Source organism: Zea mays, chromosome 7, assembly GCF_902167145.1.
Source record: "Zea mays cultivar B73 chromosome 7, Zm-B73-REFERENCE-NAM-5.0, whole genome shotgun sequence".
NCBI lineage: Eukaryota > Viridiplantae > Streptophyta > Magnoliopsida > Poales > Poaceae > Zea > Zea mays.
This window is the reverse complement of record NC_050102.1, coordinates 6565966-6583531: the sequence shown is the minus strand read 5'-3', so window position 1 is coordinate 6583531 and position 17566 is coordinate 6565966. Positions and strand designations below refer to the sequence as shown.

General features: G+C 46.0%; 1 protein-coding gene across 2 annotated transcripts; it reads right to left on the bottom strand.

The window, feature by feature from the left end:
* Window positions 1–222: 222 nt before the first annotated feature.
* Window positions 223–6567, bottom strand: LOC100384307 (uncharacterized). 2 transcript variants are annotated; one of them, NM_001398814.1, is made up of 12 exons: window positions 6496–6567; window positions 6177–6401; window positions 4214–4340; window positions 4076–4135; window positions 3910–3999; window positions 3465–3749; window positions 3072–3383; window positions 2330–2587; window positions 2070–2218; window positions 1353–1976; window positions 902–1175; window positions 223–754 (listed from the first exon to the last, which is right to left on the bottom strand). In NM_001398814.1, exons 5-12 carry the CDS (start codon window positions 3955–3957, stop codon window positions 644–646), a joined length of 2061 nt encoding a protein of 686 aa, NP_001385743.1. In that variant the 5' UTR covers window positions 3958–3999; window positions 4076–4135; window positions 4214–4340; window positions 6177–6401; window positions 6496–6567; the 3' UTR covers window positions 223–643. The 2 variants fall into 2 exon arrangements, with proteins under 2 accessions (NP_001385743.1, NP_001385744.1); NM_001398815.1 differs by having other exon boundaries at window positions 3910–3977.
* Between the last annotated feature and the right edge of the window lie 10999 nt (window positions 6568–17566).

Sequence of the window (17566 nt, the reverse complement as noted above, 5' to 3'; positions counted from 1 at the left end):
CCGCTGGTCCAGAAAGCCACCGGTTCCACGCCTCCAATCCAATCATCGCCGCGCGGGGGGGACGGTTCCGGCGAGTTGGCGGCTCACGGGCAGGGGCGACAGCACCCAGCACGAGGGTAGCTCCAGCGTCGTTGTCGCACGCCCAACCGATCAGAACGGGGGCTGGTCACGACTGCCACTACATCGCCCTGGCTCCGATTCGATGCGCGACGACAAAAGATGTGTCTATTGACCCTTTCTTTAATGGTGAATGTGATGTGATCACCGGTTGAAGTCGGAGGAATTACAATGTTGGTGTGTGCGGGTGGGTGGGGTCCATGTACTACCCATATAAGAATACTGTGAGCTGATGCGAAAAAAAGAATATTGCACTGAGCTAGGTCTCTCTCTCTCTCTCTCTCTCTCTCTCTCTCTCTCTCTCTCTCTCTCTCTCTCTCTCTCTCTCTCTCTCCTGTTGGCAGATGAATCTGTACATAATGTTGTTGTATCACCGGTAGGCGTCAGTATGGCTTGAGAGATTCAAATGCCGAAACGTTAGAAAACTCAGACACGCCTGAAGCAGCAAACTGTGTAGGGAGGCAGTCTGCTCTGGATTGCCGACCAAAACCCACCTGCAGAAAAATGCGCTTCAATCCCCAGTCAGTCACTCTCGTCTGTAGAACAGAACATAGGCAGCCGGGGTCTTTATGCTGTCCTCGCTCATAGGGGTCACGCAGTCGTCATCGAACTTGTACCACCCCTTCCCTTCCTCATGCTACAGAAAAAGGGCAAACGTGTCAGCAACCCGCCTTACCAGCCAACAACCAGCCTTGATCGTCAACCGAGGAATCAAAACGGAACCAAAGACAGTCTGAGGACTCAGCACAGACAACGATTCAACGGAGCGGGTGGAGGGACTCACATAGATGCTGGCGGTGTAATGGCCCCCTCCCATGTTTCCGTAGTGGTTGCTAACAGCGTACAGGCGATAATGGCTGCTCGGCTGCTCGCTCTTGTCCGCGACGTAGGACGACAGGTCCAAATCGACGGTGGGGAAGTCGACGAACGTCTCCAGCTTGTTCCTTGTGAACTGGGTGTAGGAGAACCGTTTGAGGTGGATCACCAGAACCTCGGGCAGCCTCCACAGATCCAGTTTCTTCATCGCTTGCTGATGCTTCTTGCAGCGCGGGCAATACCTGGTAAGCAAGCACAGGATGAAGTGGGACTCAATAATGGATGAAACCAACAGTGACGCTTGCAGTGTGAGCGCAATAATGATTTTGTTTGAGAGAAAAAAAGGACGATTTTAGATAAGGCTACTCTGCAAACAGTTAAGCCAAAAGGAACACGCTTGTCCCGCAGGGTACACTTACCACATGTCCTCCGGCCCCAACGGTTCCTCTTTTAGAAAGGCTTCCAGACAACCATGTAGTGCAACAGAATCTTCAGTTCCTTTCGGGATAAGCTCGAGCTTGTGGATCTCAGGTAGATTGTTCAGCATTGAGGTGGCATATTTTCTTGAAGCATTCTGTAGCCAGTGGACATTCACATGCAACCGGCTTGGTGCTGTCTCCAATAATAAATGGAGCTCATTAATTTCTATCTTCTGTTGCTGGCCCTCGCCCCTTTCACTTTTTAAATAAAATTCGAAGTCCATATGTGCTTCCTTGTTAGAACCAGAAACCCCATCGTATAAATCATCAGGTCCTTTTGTTACTTCACATTCACTAGCACTACAGTGGTTGCTTTCAGGGCCATCTTCCAATTGGCTGTTCTGAAAATTGATACTGCCTGAATCAGAAGGCGTATCGACGGAGTCACTATTAGACTCCATACAATCATTAAGCGAACTAGCCCCGTTGGAAAGTTGAAATGGACTCAACAACTTTAGGTAGATATCCTGAAGAGATAATCCACTAATTTCCTCTGGAAGTGCTGCCAAAAGTGGGGCCTCAAACTCCCTCATTTGTGGAGTTAAATTACCATCACTAGAATGCCTGAATGAAATGACAGGTAAACACAATGTTAACAGAATACACAAAATGTCATGAAGGCGGATTGCATCACTGACCAAATTTGGGTGTGCTTACTGGACAAAATGTTGGTGTGTAAAAACCACAAGGGGGGATTTCTCATGTCTTTTGGGTAGACGGTATGCTGCTAGTTTATCTCCATCCCTCAGCAATGAAACTGAATCTGAAGGCTCCTCCAAGTATCGGATGATGCAGTTATTATAGACCTGCATAGTCAGTTTCAATAAGTGAAAGAGCTAAATAACTTTTCTTGCTTAAAATAGCTCTGAAAATTTGCAAAAAAAAACAAAGGGGGCAACGAGGAAGGGAAACCATACCTCTGTAACCAGCAGGATCTCATCATCTCCAAGTAGGCAAACAATGCTTAAAGCCTGAACAAGATCACTCAGAGTCCCAAATTTTGGCACACTGACGTCATACGAGCATGGTTCTCTGCTACCATCAGTGCTGAAAACTGTTACAGTCATTACCCTCTTTGCCGTGGAAGGTACAGGCAAAGATAAGTACATAAATGGGTCAAAGGTGACAGATGTTTTACTGCAAGTAGGACAAGTTAATGTAGATTTGTACTGTCCCTGCAAAAGATAATCAGAAGAGTTTAACAACATACACTGATACACATAAAAGGATTCACATTGAACTAATACTGCATAAAATATATAGTTTCACCATGTGGCAACAAAAATAGCAAGGTGCATCCTCGTAGTGGCAAGTAGCAACAGATTACAAAAAATAAAATGAATAGGCAATGTCTCAATGAAGATGCTTCTATGTTTACTCAAATAGAAAATCTTAAATATTATGTGGTTATGCACTCCCTTAATTGGTAAAAACTATAGATCAATTAAGTGTTTTAATCCCAGCCCCTGATTAGTGTTTAGAATCTGCAAAAAAGTATTTACAATAGAATAGGGTCACTTCCATAAGTGTTTTAATAATAACATATTTCTAGTCTGTGAGATCAATCGACAGATATAAGGTTACAAGCACGAAAGAACTATAAATATGTCACTATTTCAGGAAGAGTGGAGTTTAAAGAATAGGGGCATTTAAACTTACATGGCATGTATCAACTATAACAGAGTCATTTCGAGCTAAATGGTTGCTCCAGTACTCATCTGCTACTTCTTCGTCAGGACGGCCACTTGCATCCTTTGCTTCTTCATACGGTTTACATTTAACCTGGTTAAGATCTTCATGGAGACCATCCAGTAAAAAAGCAAGAAGTTCCTGTGAATCATGCTGATTAAAGCCACCAAACTGAGGAGCAAAACATGCAATTTTTTCCTTGAAATAATGAGGTGGAACTGGTTTTCCGTCAGTGGTCCATAAGCTCCTCAACAGTTCTCCAAACGCCAAGGCAAGTTCACCCTAGTTAATAGAAAAGTCAGTAAAGAATTGTCTGAATCCTTGGAGTGGACTTTTTGCATGTTAACAAGAAAATCTACATACGTTCAATCCCAATGGATTAGTCCGGTTTATATTTTTGGCATAATCACCAAGGAAGTATTCAACAAGTTTTGGTGTGTGAGCCAAACATTGAATTGAACTGTTCATAAAGCAAGTATTTCCGAGATTCTCCAATCCTATTAACCCCATAGAACCAGCTCTTCCAAAACTTCTGTAAGACGAATCAGAATTCATATCACTAATATCTCCATAATTTTCTTTGTTGGTACCACCAATTTTGGATGTTAAGGAGTCAGACATTGCATAGACTTGCACTTCCAGAAGATTCTGCACGTACAAATGAAAAGGATAAGTACATCTGGCAAGAAAATATTAGACCATGATATAAGACGATAAAAACAGAAATTAATATCATCTCCAGATATAAATTAATTCCAGTGAAATGAAAAAAAACAGTAGATGTATCGGATGTGGCAACTGATGCTACCTCTTGATCTGCATGGCAGCAGTCATGTAGTCTATTCCATTCATTCATTAATATTAGGTTTGTCTGCCCTGAAAAATCCCAAACATGAACCTGGATAAAGAAACATTAAGTAAACAGCAGTAATTGAAGTGTATTTCCAAAGTTGGAAATGTGAGCAGCAGCATACTGGTTGAGAATCCACATTAAAAATCTTGTTAGCCCGTTTGTAATTCTCAAATGGATTGTCCTGAAGCAGAATTAAAGGCATAAGTATTATCAAAAGAAGGAATTAATTAAGCCACAAACTGCCTGTCAAGTATGGTACCTTTTTGCTGATCTTCAGTGTCAAGATACTTGTTTCTCGGACAGAGATCCTAAGCACCAAAGGATAAGCACCAGCACTATCTCCAGCAAAGGAGTGCTTATTTTGTAAACCCAAACCAGAGTTTTGCCTGGCAAAAAGCGACATAAAGCACTTGTGAAACACAGCTATGAGCCTGAGATGTAAGGGTAAAGGTACAAGGAGCATTATGTTACATAAGCTATGAAGTAATAGAGCTAAATTCTACGAAGCTGAATATGTCACTGAAGAGGAAACAGATTTCAAGTCAAACGCAGTGAAGAGTGTTAGAATGGGAGAAAACCCTAAGGGGCTGTTTGGATCCCTTCAATTTGGAGGAATTGAAATCTACTTAATAGAATAGGCTATTTGGCTTAGAATTTGACATTCCACCACTTTTCAAAGTTTAGGTATAAGCTTAACTCAAATTCATAGGGTGAGGGAAGGAAATTGATTCTATGTATCATCAAGCTATATTTCTACTCTATAATTTATAACACGCTCTTCGGCTTGCTCCTCTATAGTAGAAATGTAGCACATAAAGATTTCTCCCATATGGTCAACAGTAGTATACAGATATATTCCACATAAAGTCATATTAGCCTAAATGATTTGTGCTTAAATTATGATTGTTAGAATAGAATTCAATTCAAAGAATCCAAATGGGCCTCATAATCCTGGGTTGGGAATGTATTAATAGAAAAGTTAAGTGGGCCAAAGGCCATTACAATAGGGGTATACATGGAAACCCTAACAATATACTCTAACAAAGAGAAATATTTGACTCCATGAATGAAGGTATAGTGGTATACTCATTTGTGGATACTCAAGGGTGCTTCCAACTTATCAAATAAACAGATAATAATATAACCTGTGTGTTGAACCCAACCAATGCTTCTATTCACAAACCAGGACAAACCTACAATTCAATTACAATTGCAGACCAGATAGGCATACATGTTGCAGTTGAAACCAGTGTGCCCACATGTATTCTATGTGAGGATACAACGCGACGTGATAGGCTCCCTTGGATTACAGATTCTGATGTTTGATGGTTTTTATGCAGCCACATAGTGAGACGATAGAGGTAAAATTGAGAAGTTCAAAGAACATGAAGCAGGACATACAATTTCATTCATGGCTTTGATTACACAAATATTATAGCAGATCTGCAGCCGGTCTAGGGAACAACAATAATCTGGTCAAAAGTAACACGCAGCACAAATCTAAGTGCATGCCTTTCATGTGCTTCATAAGCATATCGCATGCGAAACACGTAAGGTTTTGAAAGCTAGATTTGATAGACCAGTAACCGCATGCCTTAACTACCAGTCCTATGTTGTGCTTGAGTGTTCCGGAGATAAGCAATTGTCCTGTTTTAGTATGTCATCGTCAAAGTGCTCGTCGTGCATGGAATTCTGACAAAACTAGCAACGGCAGGACACGTGTCGAAAACACACACAACACGCCAAGTCAGCAACTAATAAAGGATTTGCTCCGACACGCATGCCCTCATCTCCCTAGCAAGTTGGTATCACCTTGCCCATCTAGATGAGGACAGCATTCTCATGAACAATGCTGAACACTCGTGCCTCAGGTTTGATCGGTGCTGCATACCGAGACTGGACTTGGGGAAGTGCGCTCAAGCTTAAGACATTGCTAGAGACACGTGTGAACACTGAAAACCTTAAGGCCCAATTGATCACAACTAAAAATGGTGTCAGGACTCAGGACGAGATTCACTTGCCGCTACAATCACTACGTTGACAACTAACTACACTACAGCTGAATATACTATATCAATCATTGCCTCATTCAGTACAGTACATCCTAAACACTGCAAGCTGCACCATCGCGCTGCTACGGATGGGCAGCCGTTGAGCTGGTGCATCAAAATCTGGGACCCCTACAAGCCGCAGGCACAGAGGAAAGGCGCGGAGGAGCTCACCTGGCGAGCGCCCTGGAGAGCTCGTCGGCCGGGACGAGCGCGTAGCTGCGCCCGCCTCCGTTCCCGCCACCGGCGCGGCACTCCCCGCGCTCGAGGCGCAGGACGAGATCCGGGTGCAGCAAGCTGTGAAGCAGCCTGAGGCCGTAGTAGGAGGGCGACGCGGCGGCGGTGGCCGCGTACTGCACCCCGCCCGCCGCCTCCTCCTCCCGCACCCGCGCCCACCACCTGCACGTCCACCGTACCGCATTGTCAAATCAGGAACGCCAGCTCCCACCGAGCGAGTGGGAGTGGCGCACGGGGAGGGGGGAAGGGAAGTTACCTGAACGGGACGAGGCAGACGGCGGCGGGGGAGGAGGAGGCGGCGGCGAGAGCGTCGCGGCCGGAGGTGGAGGCGGAAGCCGGGTGGGAAGCGGTGGCGGCGGTGGCCATGGACCGCCGCGCGCGAGATGAGATCTGGGTCGGGTCTCGGGGAGGTGGATGGGTGGCGCACGCGAGTGAGCTGTCGTCGGGTCCTCCCGCAGGGCGAGCCGCTTGTCGCTTTTGTTTTTCTTCTGGGAGGACGCGGCGGAATTCCTTACGCCCCTCGGATTTGTAAAAGGCACGCCGCCGCGGTGGCGCTGTGGCCTGTGGAGGAGATGCGAGGGAGATGCCCAGACGGGGAATGTGAGGTGAGAGGGACTGCGCCTTGCCAACGGCTGCTTCCTGGCTGCTTCGGTTGCTTCCTTCCCTGTCTGTGTAAGCTTCGCTTTGCCTGCCAGGAGCTAGCTGTGCAAAAGTTTTACCCTGATACTCAGTTTGGATGTTGATATTAGAAGGTATAAAATTAAATTAAGTTTAATACTAAGGGACTGTTTGGTTCGTGACTAAATGTGTCACACTTTGTCTAAAGTTAGTCGTCCGAATTGAATAACTAAATTTAAGCAGAAAAGTTAGTTAAAGTGTGGCAAGTTAGGCAGTGAACCAAACATGGTCTAAATCAGTCATGGTATTGAAATGAGATGTAATTCCAATTCTATTGTTTGGATGTCACTGAATTGGAGTTTAGAATTGTGTGGTCCAATTCCACGTAATACAAAAGGGTGATGCTCTATATTGTGAGATAGAGTTTTTAGTTATAGTCCAATTTAAAGGAATTGGGTCTCTTATTCTAAATTTTAATTCCATGTGAAACAATATAATTCTGGAAAGTTAATTCCAATTTCTAATTTCGTGCTCCAATATCTACATCCAAACAGGGTATAAATTCCGACCCTAAAGCGTCAGTTCTAATAATATAAAAAAAGAATTTAATTGTATTAAAACAAGTGTTTAAAGTAAATCAAGGGTTACAAATATAATGATATTTTTTAAGGTAGAAAAGAGTCAGCACTCTTCATTAGTTCTTATTTGAGCCCTTATTCAAGGGTGTGGCTCCCACTTGATCTTATTCGAGCCCTTATGCATCGGATAGCTTCTACCTTCTCTCGGTTAGCTTTGATCCCTCGGTCCAAGACCATGAAACCGAAGAGTTTTTCTTTGGGAACCCCGAAGACGCACTTCTCGAGGTTTAGCTTGATTTTGAATCTTCATAGGTTGGCGAGCATCTCCTCCAGATCAGCGATGAGATCATCAAACTTCTTGGTCTTCACAACAATGTCATTGACGTAAACCTCTATGTTGCGTCTGACTTGTTCGACGAAGCACTGGAGCATGCACCGCTGGTACATGGCTCCGGTGTTCTTCAATCCAAATGGCATGGAGACATAGCAGAATGTTCTGAAGGGGATGATGAAGGTGGTGGCGTGTTGATCTTCCTCATTTATGGAAATTTGGTGGTAGCTTGAGTAGGCATCCAAAAAAGAGAGGAGTTCGCACCTGTCGGCGGAGTCAACAACCTAGTCGATGCACGGGAGAGGGAAAGGATCCTTGGGGCATGCCATGTTGAGCCCGATGTAATCGACGCACATCCTCCAGCTTCCATTCTTCTTTTTAACAAGCATAGGGTTTGCAACCACACTGGGTGGTGTATTTCTATCACGAACCCTGCTGTTAAGAGCTTCATAACTTCTTCGTCGATGGCCTTGCGTTCTTCGTCGAAGCGGCGGAGCGACTGACCTGGCCGTCGACTGGATGTTTAGGGAGTGCTCGGCGATCTCCCTTGGGATCCCCATGTCCGCGGGTTTCCAAGTGAAGACGTCGTAGTTGGCTTGGAGGAAGTTGGCAAGGACACTTTCCTGGTCGCTAGAGAGTGTCGCCCCGATCTGAACGAGTTTGGTAGCATCGATGTCGTCGATCGAGACATCCTTTGTGCTTCAGCAGATTTGGAAGTACCGGAACTGGCCTTTGGAGCGTTCGGGCCGCCCACCGTCTTGAAGCTTAGCCAATTCTCCTGCGGTGACTTGCGTGGTAGCGAGCTCGCGTTTGGCTTGCTTGCACGCGTAAGCCATTTGAAAATGAGGTGGACGCCGTAATGACTCCGTGGGTGCCGAAGATCTTCAGCTTGATGTATGTGGAATTGGGGACGACCATGAACTTGATGTAGCATGGCCTCCCAAAAATGGCGTTGTAGGCCCCCGGGAATCTACCACTTCTAATTGTAATTGCTTGTACGGAAATTGGATGGGCCACCGAATGTAATGGCCTAATGGGTAGAGCGATTTGTCCGAGCAGGTGGACATTGTGATGAGGCGTGATGCCATGGATCGGCGTCGTGCTGGGACTGAGCGTGGAGCATGTGATCCCCAGACTGTCCAAGGTCTCAGCATACATGATGTTGAGGTTGCTTCCTGAGAGCACCTAGAGGGGGGTGAATAGATGGTCCTGTAAAATTCAACAACTAATAGCCACAAAACTTGGTTAAGTGTTAGAATGATAAATCCAAGTGGCTATAGAGCGAGCTCTTGCGAATCACAATAATCACACAGAAAAACAATCACAAGAGACGCGCGAGTTATCCCGTGGTTCGGCCAAGTAATACTTGCCTACTTTCACGTTGTGGCGTCCCAATGGACGAGGGTTGCACTCAATCCCTTTCAAGTGATCCAATGATCAACTTGAATACCACGGTGTTCTTCTTTCTTATACTTTCTCCCGTTTGCGAGGAATCTCCACAACTTGGAGCCTCTCGCCCTTACAATTGATGATCACAAAGAAGCACGGAAGTAGGGGAGGGAAGAGCAACGCACACAAGACTCAAAACGAGAGTACAATCACGCACACAAGTCACAACTTGAGCTCTAAGTTCAACACACGGAGTTCTCAACTCAAGAGGAGCTCAAATTGCTAGCACAGAGAATCAAATGCGTGGGAGTGGAGTCTGGATGCTTAGGAATGATCAAAGAATGCTTGGGTGACTCCTCCATGCGCCTAGGGGTCCCTTTTATAGCCCCATGGCAGCTAGGAGCCGTTGGAGAACAATCTCGGAAGGCTGATCTTGCCTTCTATCGGGTGGCGCACCGGACAGTCCAGTGCACCACCGGACAGTCACTGTAGATGTCCGGTGCGCGATCTCCTTCCTTTTCTGGCGCATCCGACCGTTGCAGATTTCTGGCAGTTGGCGCACCGGACACTGTCCGGTGCACACCGGACAGTCCGGTGCCCCCTGCCGACCGTTGGCGCGCCCACGTGTCGCGCGCGGATTGCGCGGCCGACCGTTGGCGTAGTCGACCGTTGTCTCACCGGACAGTCCGGTGACCCACCGAACAGTCTGGTGAATTATAGTCGTACACCGTTGAACTTTTTCCGAGAGCGACGACTTCGCCGTGGACGACTCACCGGACAGTCCGGTGCACCACCAGACAGTCCGGTGATTTATAGTCGTACACCGCCGTCGAGTCCCGAGAGAGGCCTGTTCACCGAAGGCTGGTCTGGCGTACCGGACACTGTCCGGTGCACCCAGACCGAGTGGGAGTTAGTTGTACACAGCTAACTCTTCTCCAATCCTTTTTCTCCTGTTTCTAGCACTTAGACACAATACATTAGTACTCAAAACAATATACTAAGTCTAGAAACATATCTTATAACATGATTTTTACTTCTTTAATCTTTGGCACAATTTCAACACTTAGAGAATATGTGTTGGGCACTTAATCACCAAAACACTTTAGAAATGGCCCAAGGGCACATTTCCCTTTCAATCTCCCCCTTTTTGGTGATTTATGCCAACACATCAAAAAGCAACCAAAAAAAGTGTAATATCAATGCAAAAGAGAACAAACTTGTTTTTGATTCAAATTTGGCATATTTGGATCATACTTTGCCACCACTTGGTTTGTTTTTGCAAATCAAATTCATTTTCCTATCTCTAAGTCAAACACACTTGTTTAGGCACAAAGAGAGATGTTCCAAGAGTGAAATTGATCAAAGATTCAAAAACTCCCCCTTTTTCCCATAATCATATATTCTCCCCGCAAGAGACTAAATTTTGACAAAAAGAGTATTTTGACAAATCAAAAGTTCTAACCCTACTATTTTCAAAATTCTCAAGTTGTAGCTGATCCATTTGCTTTGGCCTTAATTTATCCCCCTTTGGCATTAAGCACCAAAACGGGATCATTCTTGGCCCTTTAATCCCATCGCCTCACCAAAATTGTCAATTTAAGAGCAAAAAGGCAAAAAGAGCATATAAATGAACTTGGAGTTATTACAGGAGTGCAGTGGAAGTCTTTGCATGGTGCAAGTTCACCTTTCCCTTTCAATTCACTTTTGAGACTAAAACAAGAACTTAAACACAAAGGTTAGTCTCAAAGGGTCAAGTTGTAGCATGCCTCCCCCTAAGTAAGTGCATTACTTGCAAATGGACTTGTGAGGTCAGGGGATCATGTGTACAACTTGAGCACCACAAACATAGATTGAAATGCATAAATTACATGATCAAAGGCATAAAACACATGTATGCTATAGATCAATCCAAGTTACGCGAATCTAAGACATTTAGCTCACTACGCAACCTACAAAACCTTTTCCCATCTAAAGGCTTGGTGAAGATATCGACTAGCTGGTTCTCGGTGTTAATATGATACACCTCGATATCCCCCTTTTGCTGGTGGTCTCCCAGGAAGTGATGCCGGATGTCTATGTGCTTAATGCGGCTGTGTTCAACAGGATTATCCGCCATGCGGATAGCACTCTCATTGTCACATAGGAGTGGGACTTTGCTCAGATTGTAGCTAAAGTCCCAGAGGGTTTGCCTCATCCAAAGTAGTTGCGCGCAACATTGTCCTGCGACAACATACTCGGCCTCAGCGGTGGATAGGGCAACGGAAGTTTGTTTCTTTGAGCTCCACGACACCAGGGACCTTCCTAGGAATTGGCACGTCCCTGATGTACTCTTCCTATCAACCTTGCACCTGGCATAATCGGAGTCTGAATATCCAATCAAGTCAAAGGTAGACCCCTTTGGATACCAGATCCCGAAGCAAGGCGTAGCAACTAAATATCTAAGAATCCGCTTAATAGCCACAAGGTGACATTCCCTTGGGTCGGATTGATATCTAGCACACATGCATACGTTAAGCATAATATCTGATCTACTAGCACATAAATAAAGCAAAGAATCTATCATAGACCGGTATGCCTTTTGATCAGCAGACTTATCTCCTTTGTTAAGGTCGACATGTCTGTCGGTTCCCATTGGTGTCTTTGCGGGCTTGGCGTCCTTCATCCCGAACTGCTTGAGCAAGTCTTGCGTGTACTTCATTTGTGAGATGAAGGTGTCGTCCTTGAGTTGCTTCACTTGGAACCCAAGGAAGTAGTTCAACTCGCCCATCATCGACATCTCAAATTTCTGTGTCATCACCCTACTAAACTCTTCACAAGACTTTTGGTTAGTAGAACCAAATAATATGTCATTGACATAAATTTGGCACACAAATAGGTCACCATCACAAGTCTTAGTGAAAAGAGTTGGATCGGCTTTCCCAACCTTGAAAGCATTAGCAATTAGAAAATCTCTAAGGCATTCATACCATGCTCTTGGGGCTTGCTTAAGTCCATAGTGCGCTTTATAGAGCTTACACACATGGTCGGGGTACCGTTCATCCTCAAAGTCAAGGGTTGCTCCACGTACACCTCCTCCTTGATTGGCCGTTAAGGAAAGCGCTCTTCACATCCATTTGGAACAACCTGAAAGAATGGTGAGCGGCATAGGCTAACAAAATGCGAATAGACTCTAGCCTAGCCACAGGAGCAAAAGTCTCCTCAAAGTCCAAACCTGCGACTTGGGCATAACCTTTTGCCACAAGTCAAGCCTTGTTCCTTGTCACCACCCCGTGCTTGTCCTGTTTGTTGCGGAACACCCACTTGGTTCCCACAACGTTTTGCTTGGGACATGGCACCAGGGTCCAAACTTTATTTCGCTTGAAGTTGTTGAGCTCTTCCTGCATGGCCAACACCCAGTCCGGATCTTGCAAGGCCTCTTCTACCCTGAAAGGCTCAATAGAAGAGACAAATGAGTAATGCTTACAAAAATTAGCTAGACGTGAGCGAGTTGTTACTTCCTTGCTTATATCACCCAAAATCTAGTCGACGGGATGATTCCTTTGAATCGTCGCTCGGACTTGAGTTGGAGGGGCCCGTGGTGCTTCTTCCTCCACATCTTGGTCTTCCTGTGCTCCCCATTGACCACACGCCTCCTATTGAGGAACCTATTCATCATCTTGAGTCGGGGGGTGCACCATTGTTGAGGAAGAAGGTTGATCTTGCTCTTGGTGTTCCTGTGGTCGCACATCTCCAATCGCCATGGTGCGAATTGCGTCCGTTGGAACATCATCTTCATCTACATCATCAAGATCAACTTGCTCTCTTGGAGAGCCATTAGTTTCATCAAATACAACGTCGCTAGAGACTTCAACCAAACCCGATGATTTGTTGAAGACTCTATACGCCTTTGTATTTGAGTCATAACCTAACAAAAACCCTTCTACAGCTTTAGGAGCAAATTTAGAGTTTCTACCTTTCTTTACTAGAATGTAACATTTACTCCCAAATACACGAAAGTATGACACGTTGGGTTTGTTACCGGTTAGAAGTTCATACGAGGTCTTCTTGAGGAGGCGATGAAGGTAGACCCGGTTTATGGAGTGGCAAGCTGTGTTCACAGCTTCCGACCAAAACCGCTCAGGCATCTTGAATTCTCCAAGCATCGTCCTCGCCATGTCTATGAGCGTCCTGTTCTTCCTCTCTACCACACTGTTTTGCTGTGGTGTGTAGGGAGCAGAGAACTCGTGCTTGATTCCTTCCTCCTCAAGGTACTCCTCCACTTGCAAGTTCTTGAACTCAGACCCGTTGTCGCTTCTTATCTTTTTCATATTGAGCTCAAATTCGTTTTGAGCTCTCCTTAGAAAGCGCTTTAGGGTCTCTTGGGTTTCTGATTTATCCTGGAAAAAGAATACCCAAGTGAAGCGAGAAAAATCATCAACAATAACAAGACCATACTTACTTCCCCCGATGCTGTGGTAGGCGACGGGTCCGAAGAGGTCCATATGAAGTAGCTCCAGAGGTCTTGATGTGGTCATCACATTCTTGCTGTGATGAGTGCTTTCCACCTGTTTACCTGCTTGACAAGCTGCACAAGGTCTATCTTTTTCGAAAAACACATTTGTTAGACCTAACACATGTTCTCCCTTTAGAAGTTTATGAAGGTTCTTCATCCCAACATGTGCTAGACGGCGATGCCATAGCCAGCCCATGCTAGTCTTAGCAATTAAGCATGCATCTAGATCGGCCTCCTCTTTCGAAAAATCAACTAAGTAGAGTTTGCCGTCTAGTACACCCTTAAAAGCTAATGAACCATCACTCCTTCTAAAGACAGACACATCTACATTGGTAAATAGACAATTGTATCCCATATTACATAGTTGACTAACAGATAATAAATTGTACCCGAGCTATTCAACTAAAAACACATTAGATATGGAATGCTCGGATGAAATGGCTATCTTTCCTAGTCCTTTAACCTTGCCTTGGTTCCCATCTCCAAAGATGATCGAATCTTGGGAATCTTTGCTCTTGACGTAGGAGGTGAACATCTTCTTCTCCCCGGTCATGTGGTTTGTGCATCCGCTGTCGATAATCCAGCTTGAGCCCCCAGATGCATAAACCTGCAAGGCAAATTAGGCTTGGGTTTTAGGTACCCAACTCTTGTTGGGTCCTACAAGGTTAGTTACAATAACTTTTGGGACCCAAATGCAAGTCTTGTCTCCCTTGCATTGGACCCCAACTTTCTAGCAACCACTTTTTCATTTTTACATGAAAGAACAAACGTAGTGTTGCAAGCATGAAAGACAGTGGTAGGTTTATTACACACTTTCCTAGGAGCATGAGACACAAAATTTCTCCTAGGCCTACCATTAAAATTGGAACTTGAAGCAATCATGGCATGTGAGTCAAAAGCATTATAACTCCTATTATAATGAGAATTTCTAATAAATTTTCTATCATGGTACATGAAAAGCATGATTCTTTTGACTATTACTAGCCATAGGGGCCTTCCCTTTCTCCTTGTAGGAAATGGGAGCCCTTTGACTTGTTAAGTTCTTGGCTTCCTTTTGAAAGCCAAGTCCATCCTTAATTGAGGGATGTCTACCAACGGTGTAGGCATCCCTAGCAAATTTTAACTTATCAAAATCATTTTTGCAAGTCTTAAGTTGGGCATTAAGACTTGCCACTTCACCATTTAACTTTGTAATAGAAGTAAGGTGCTCAACACATGCATCAACGTCAAAATCCTTACACCTATTACAAATGACAACATGCTCTACACAAGAACTAGATTGATTAACTACTTCTAGCTTAGCATTTAAATCATCATTAATACTCTTTAAGCTAGATACAGTTTTATGACATGCAGATAGTTCAGAAGAAAGCATTTCATTCATTTTAACCTCTAAAGCAAGAGATTTTTGTACACTAACAAACTTATCATGCTCTTCATACAAAAGATCATCTTGCTTTTCTAAGAGTCTATTCTTTTCATTTAAAGCATCAATCAATTCATTGATTTTATCTACTTTAGTTCTATCTAAGCCTTTGAATAAGCTTGTGTAATCTACTTCATCATCACTAGAGTCATCATCACTTGAAGTAGTATACTTAGGGGTATCTCGAGCGCTTACCTTTTTCTCCTTTGCCATGAGGCAAGTATGGCACTCGTTGGGGAAGAGAGATGACTTGTTGAAGGCCGAGGCGGCGAGTCCTTTGTCGTTGGAGTTGAACGAAGAGCAATCCGAATCCCACTCTTTGCCAAGGTGTGCCTCGCCCTTCGCCTTCTTGTAGGCCTTCTTCTTCTCCCTCTTCCCGCTCTTTTCTTGTTTCTGGTCATTAGCATTATCGGGACAATTTGTTATGAAATGACCAGTCTTACCACATTTAAAATAGGAGCGCTTTCCCTTTGCTTTGCCTTTGTTGGGATGCTCCTTGCGTCCTTTTAGCGTCGTCTTGAAGCGCTTGATGATGAGGGCCATTTCATCTTCATTTAGCCCAGCAGCCTCAACTTGTGCCACCTTGCTGGGTAGCGCCTCCCTGCTGCTGCTTGTTGCCTTGAGTGCAACGGGTTGAGGCTCATAGATGGGCATTGGGCCGTTCAATGCATCATCAACATATCTTGCTTCCTTGACCATCATACGCCCGCTCACAAACTTTTCGAGTATCTCCTCGGGCGTCATCTTTGTGTACCTGGGATTCTCACGGATTAAGTTCACAAGATGAGGGTCAATGACAGTAAAAGACCTGAGCATAAGTCAGACGACGTTGTGGTCCGTCCATCTCGTGCTTCCATAGCTCCTGATCTTGTTGACCAGGGTCTTGAGCCTGTTGTATGTTTGTGTTGGCTCTTCTCCCCTGATCATGGCAAACATTCTGTCGGCGTTTCGGACCCGGGGGGTCCCTGGACCGATGAGTAAATTTGTCGTTGTGTGCCCCTGCCCAGATGGGTTGGCACGGGATGGAACACAAGTGGGGGAATGAGCCTTGTATTATCCTGCACCAAGGTGCTCGTAGTAGGGGTTACAAGCCTTGCGAGAGAGTGAGAGTGAGAGAGGGCGAGTAGCAGAGAGCGAGCGAGAGAGAGAGGGTCCGGCCCCTGCTCGTCTTCTCCCTCCGTGCGTACGTATGCTTCGTATGCTCGTCCCTTTCGTCCCCTCCCTCATGGGGCCCTGGACACCCCCTTTTATAGACGTAAGGAGATGCCCAGCTGTACAATGGGGTGTAGCTGGGAGCTAACGTGTCTGGCAGGGAAGTGCCCTGAGCCCTGTACAGATAACAACGTGGTCGTCGGGGGGGACGTCTCGAGTCCTGTAGAGGTAGTATCTTGGCCGTCGGAGAAGTGCCTTGGACCCTGTAGCAGTACAGCCATTGGCGCTGCATGGATCTTGCTGACGTCTCCTTGCTTCCGTAGGGGGCTTGAGGACCACCGACGTCATGGTTGCATGCGGGAAACCACCATCGCCTGTTACTGGGGTAAGCTTGATGGGACACCGGTCTTGTTCCTTCTTAGCCTGAGCTAGCTAGGAGTAGGGTAATGATGCATCCCTCGTGGCGTGGTTGATCCGAGCCTGAGGTTGGGCGAGGCGGCGACTCCTCCGAGGCTGAGGCTAGGGCCAAGACCCAGGGTCGGGCGAGGACGTGATTCTTCCCGAGGCCGGGGTCGAGGCTGAGCCCTGGGGTCGGGCGAGGCGGAGATTTCCTCCCGAGGCCAAGGCCGAGGCCGAGCCCTGGGGTCGGGCGAGGCGGAGATTTCCTCCCGAGGCCGAGGCCGAGGCTGAGCCCTGGGGTCGGGCGAGGTGGAGCTTCTTGTTGCGCCCGAGACTGAACTCGACCGTTGTCGGTTTCGCCTGGGTGGTTGGCACAACAGCCGGAGCAGGGCGGGCGGCGCTGTTTTCCTGTCAGATCAGTTAGTGAAAGGGCGAAGTGACTGCGGTCACTTCGACCTTGCCGACTGAGGTGCGCGTGTCAGGATAAGGTGTCAGGCGACCCCAGCATTAAATGTGCATGCAACACGGTCAGCTGGTAAGGCGATTTGGCCAAAGTCGCTTGCACGACAAGGCTTGTCTTTGGCAGAGCCGAGGGTGCACTCACTGTCCGAAGAGACCCTCGGGCGAGGCGTGGACTCGTCCGGGACCACTGTTCCGCCCGAGGCCGGGCTCGGGCGAGGTGAGACCGTGTCCCTTGGTAGATGAAGCTTTGACTTTGACCCGAGACGTAAGCCTTTATGGTTTGCTCTGAAGGTGTTTACCAGCCGTAATTAGGAGTGTTGGGGGTACCCCTAATTAGGGATGAAAACGGTTGGAAACGGTATTTATTCGGTAATTAGTTTTTCCTTTGATTGCGAATAAATAGGATATAGAATATACAATACAAATTTGTATTCTTGTTTTTAACATCTAGCTTGTTAAGATTCATAAAAGGTAAACCTC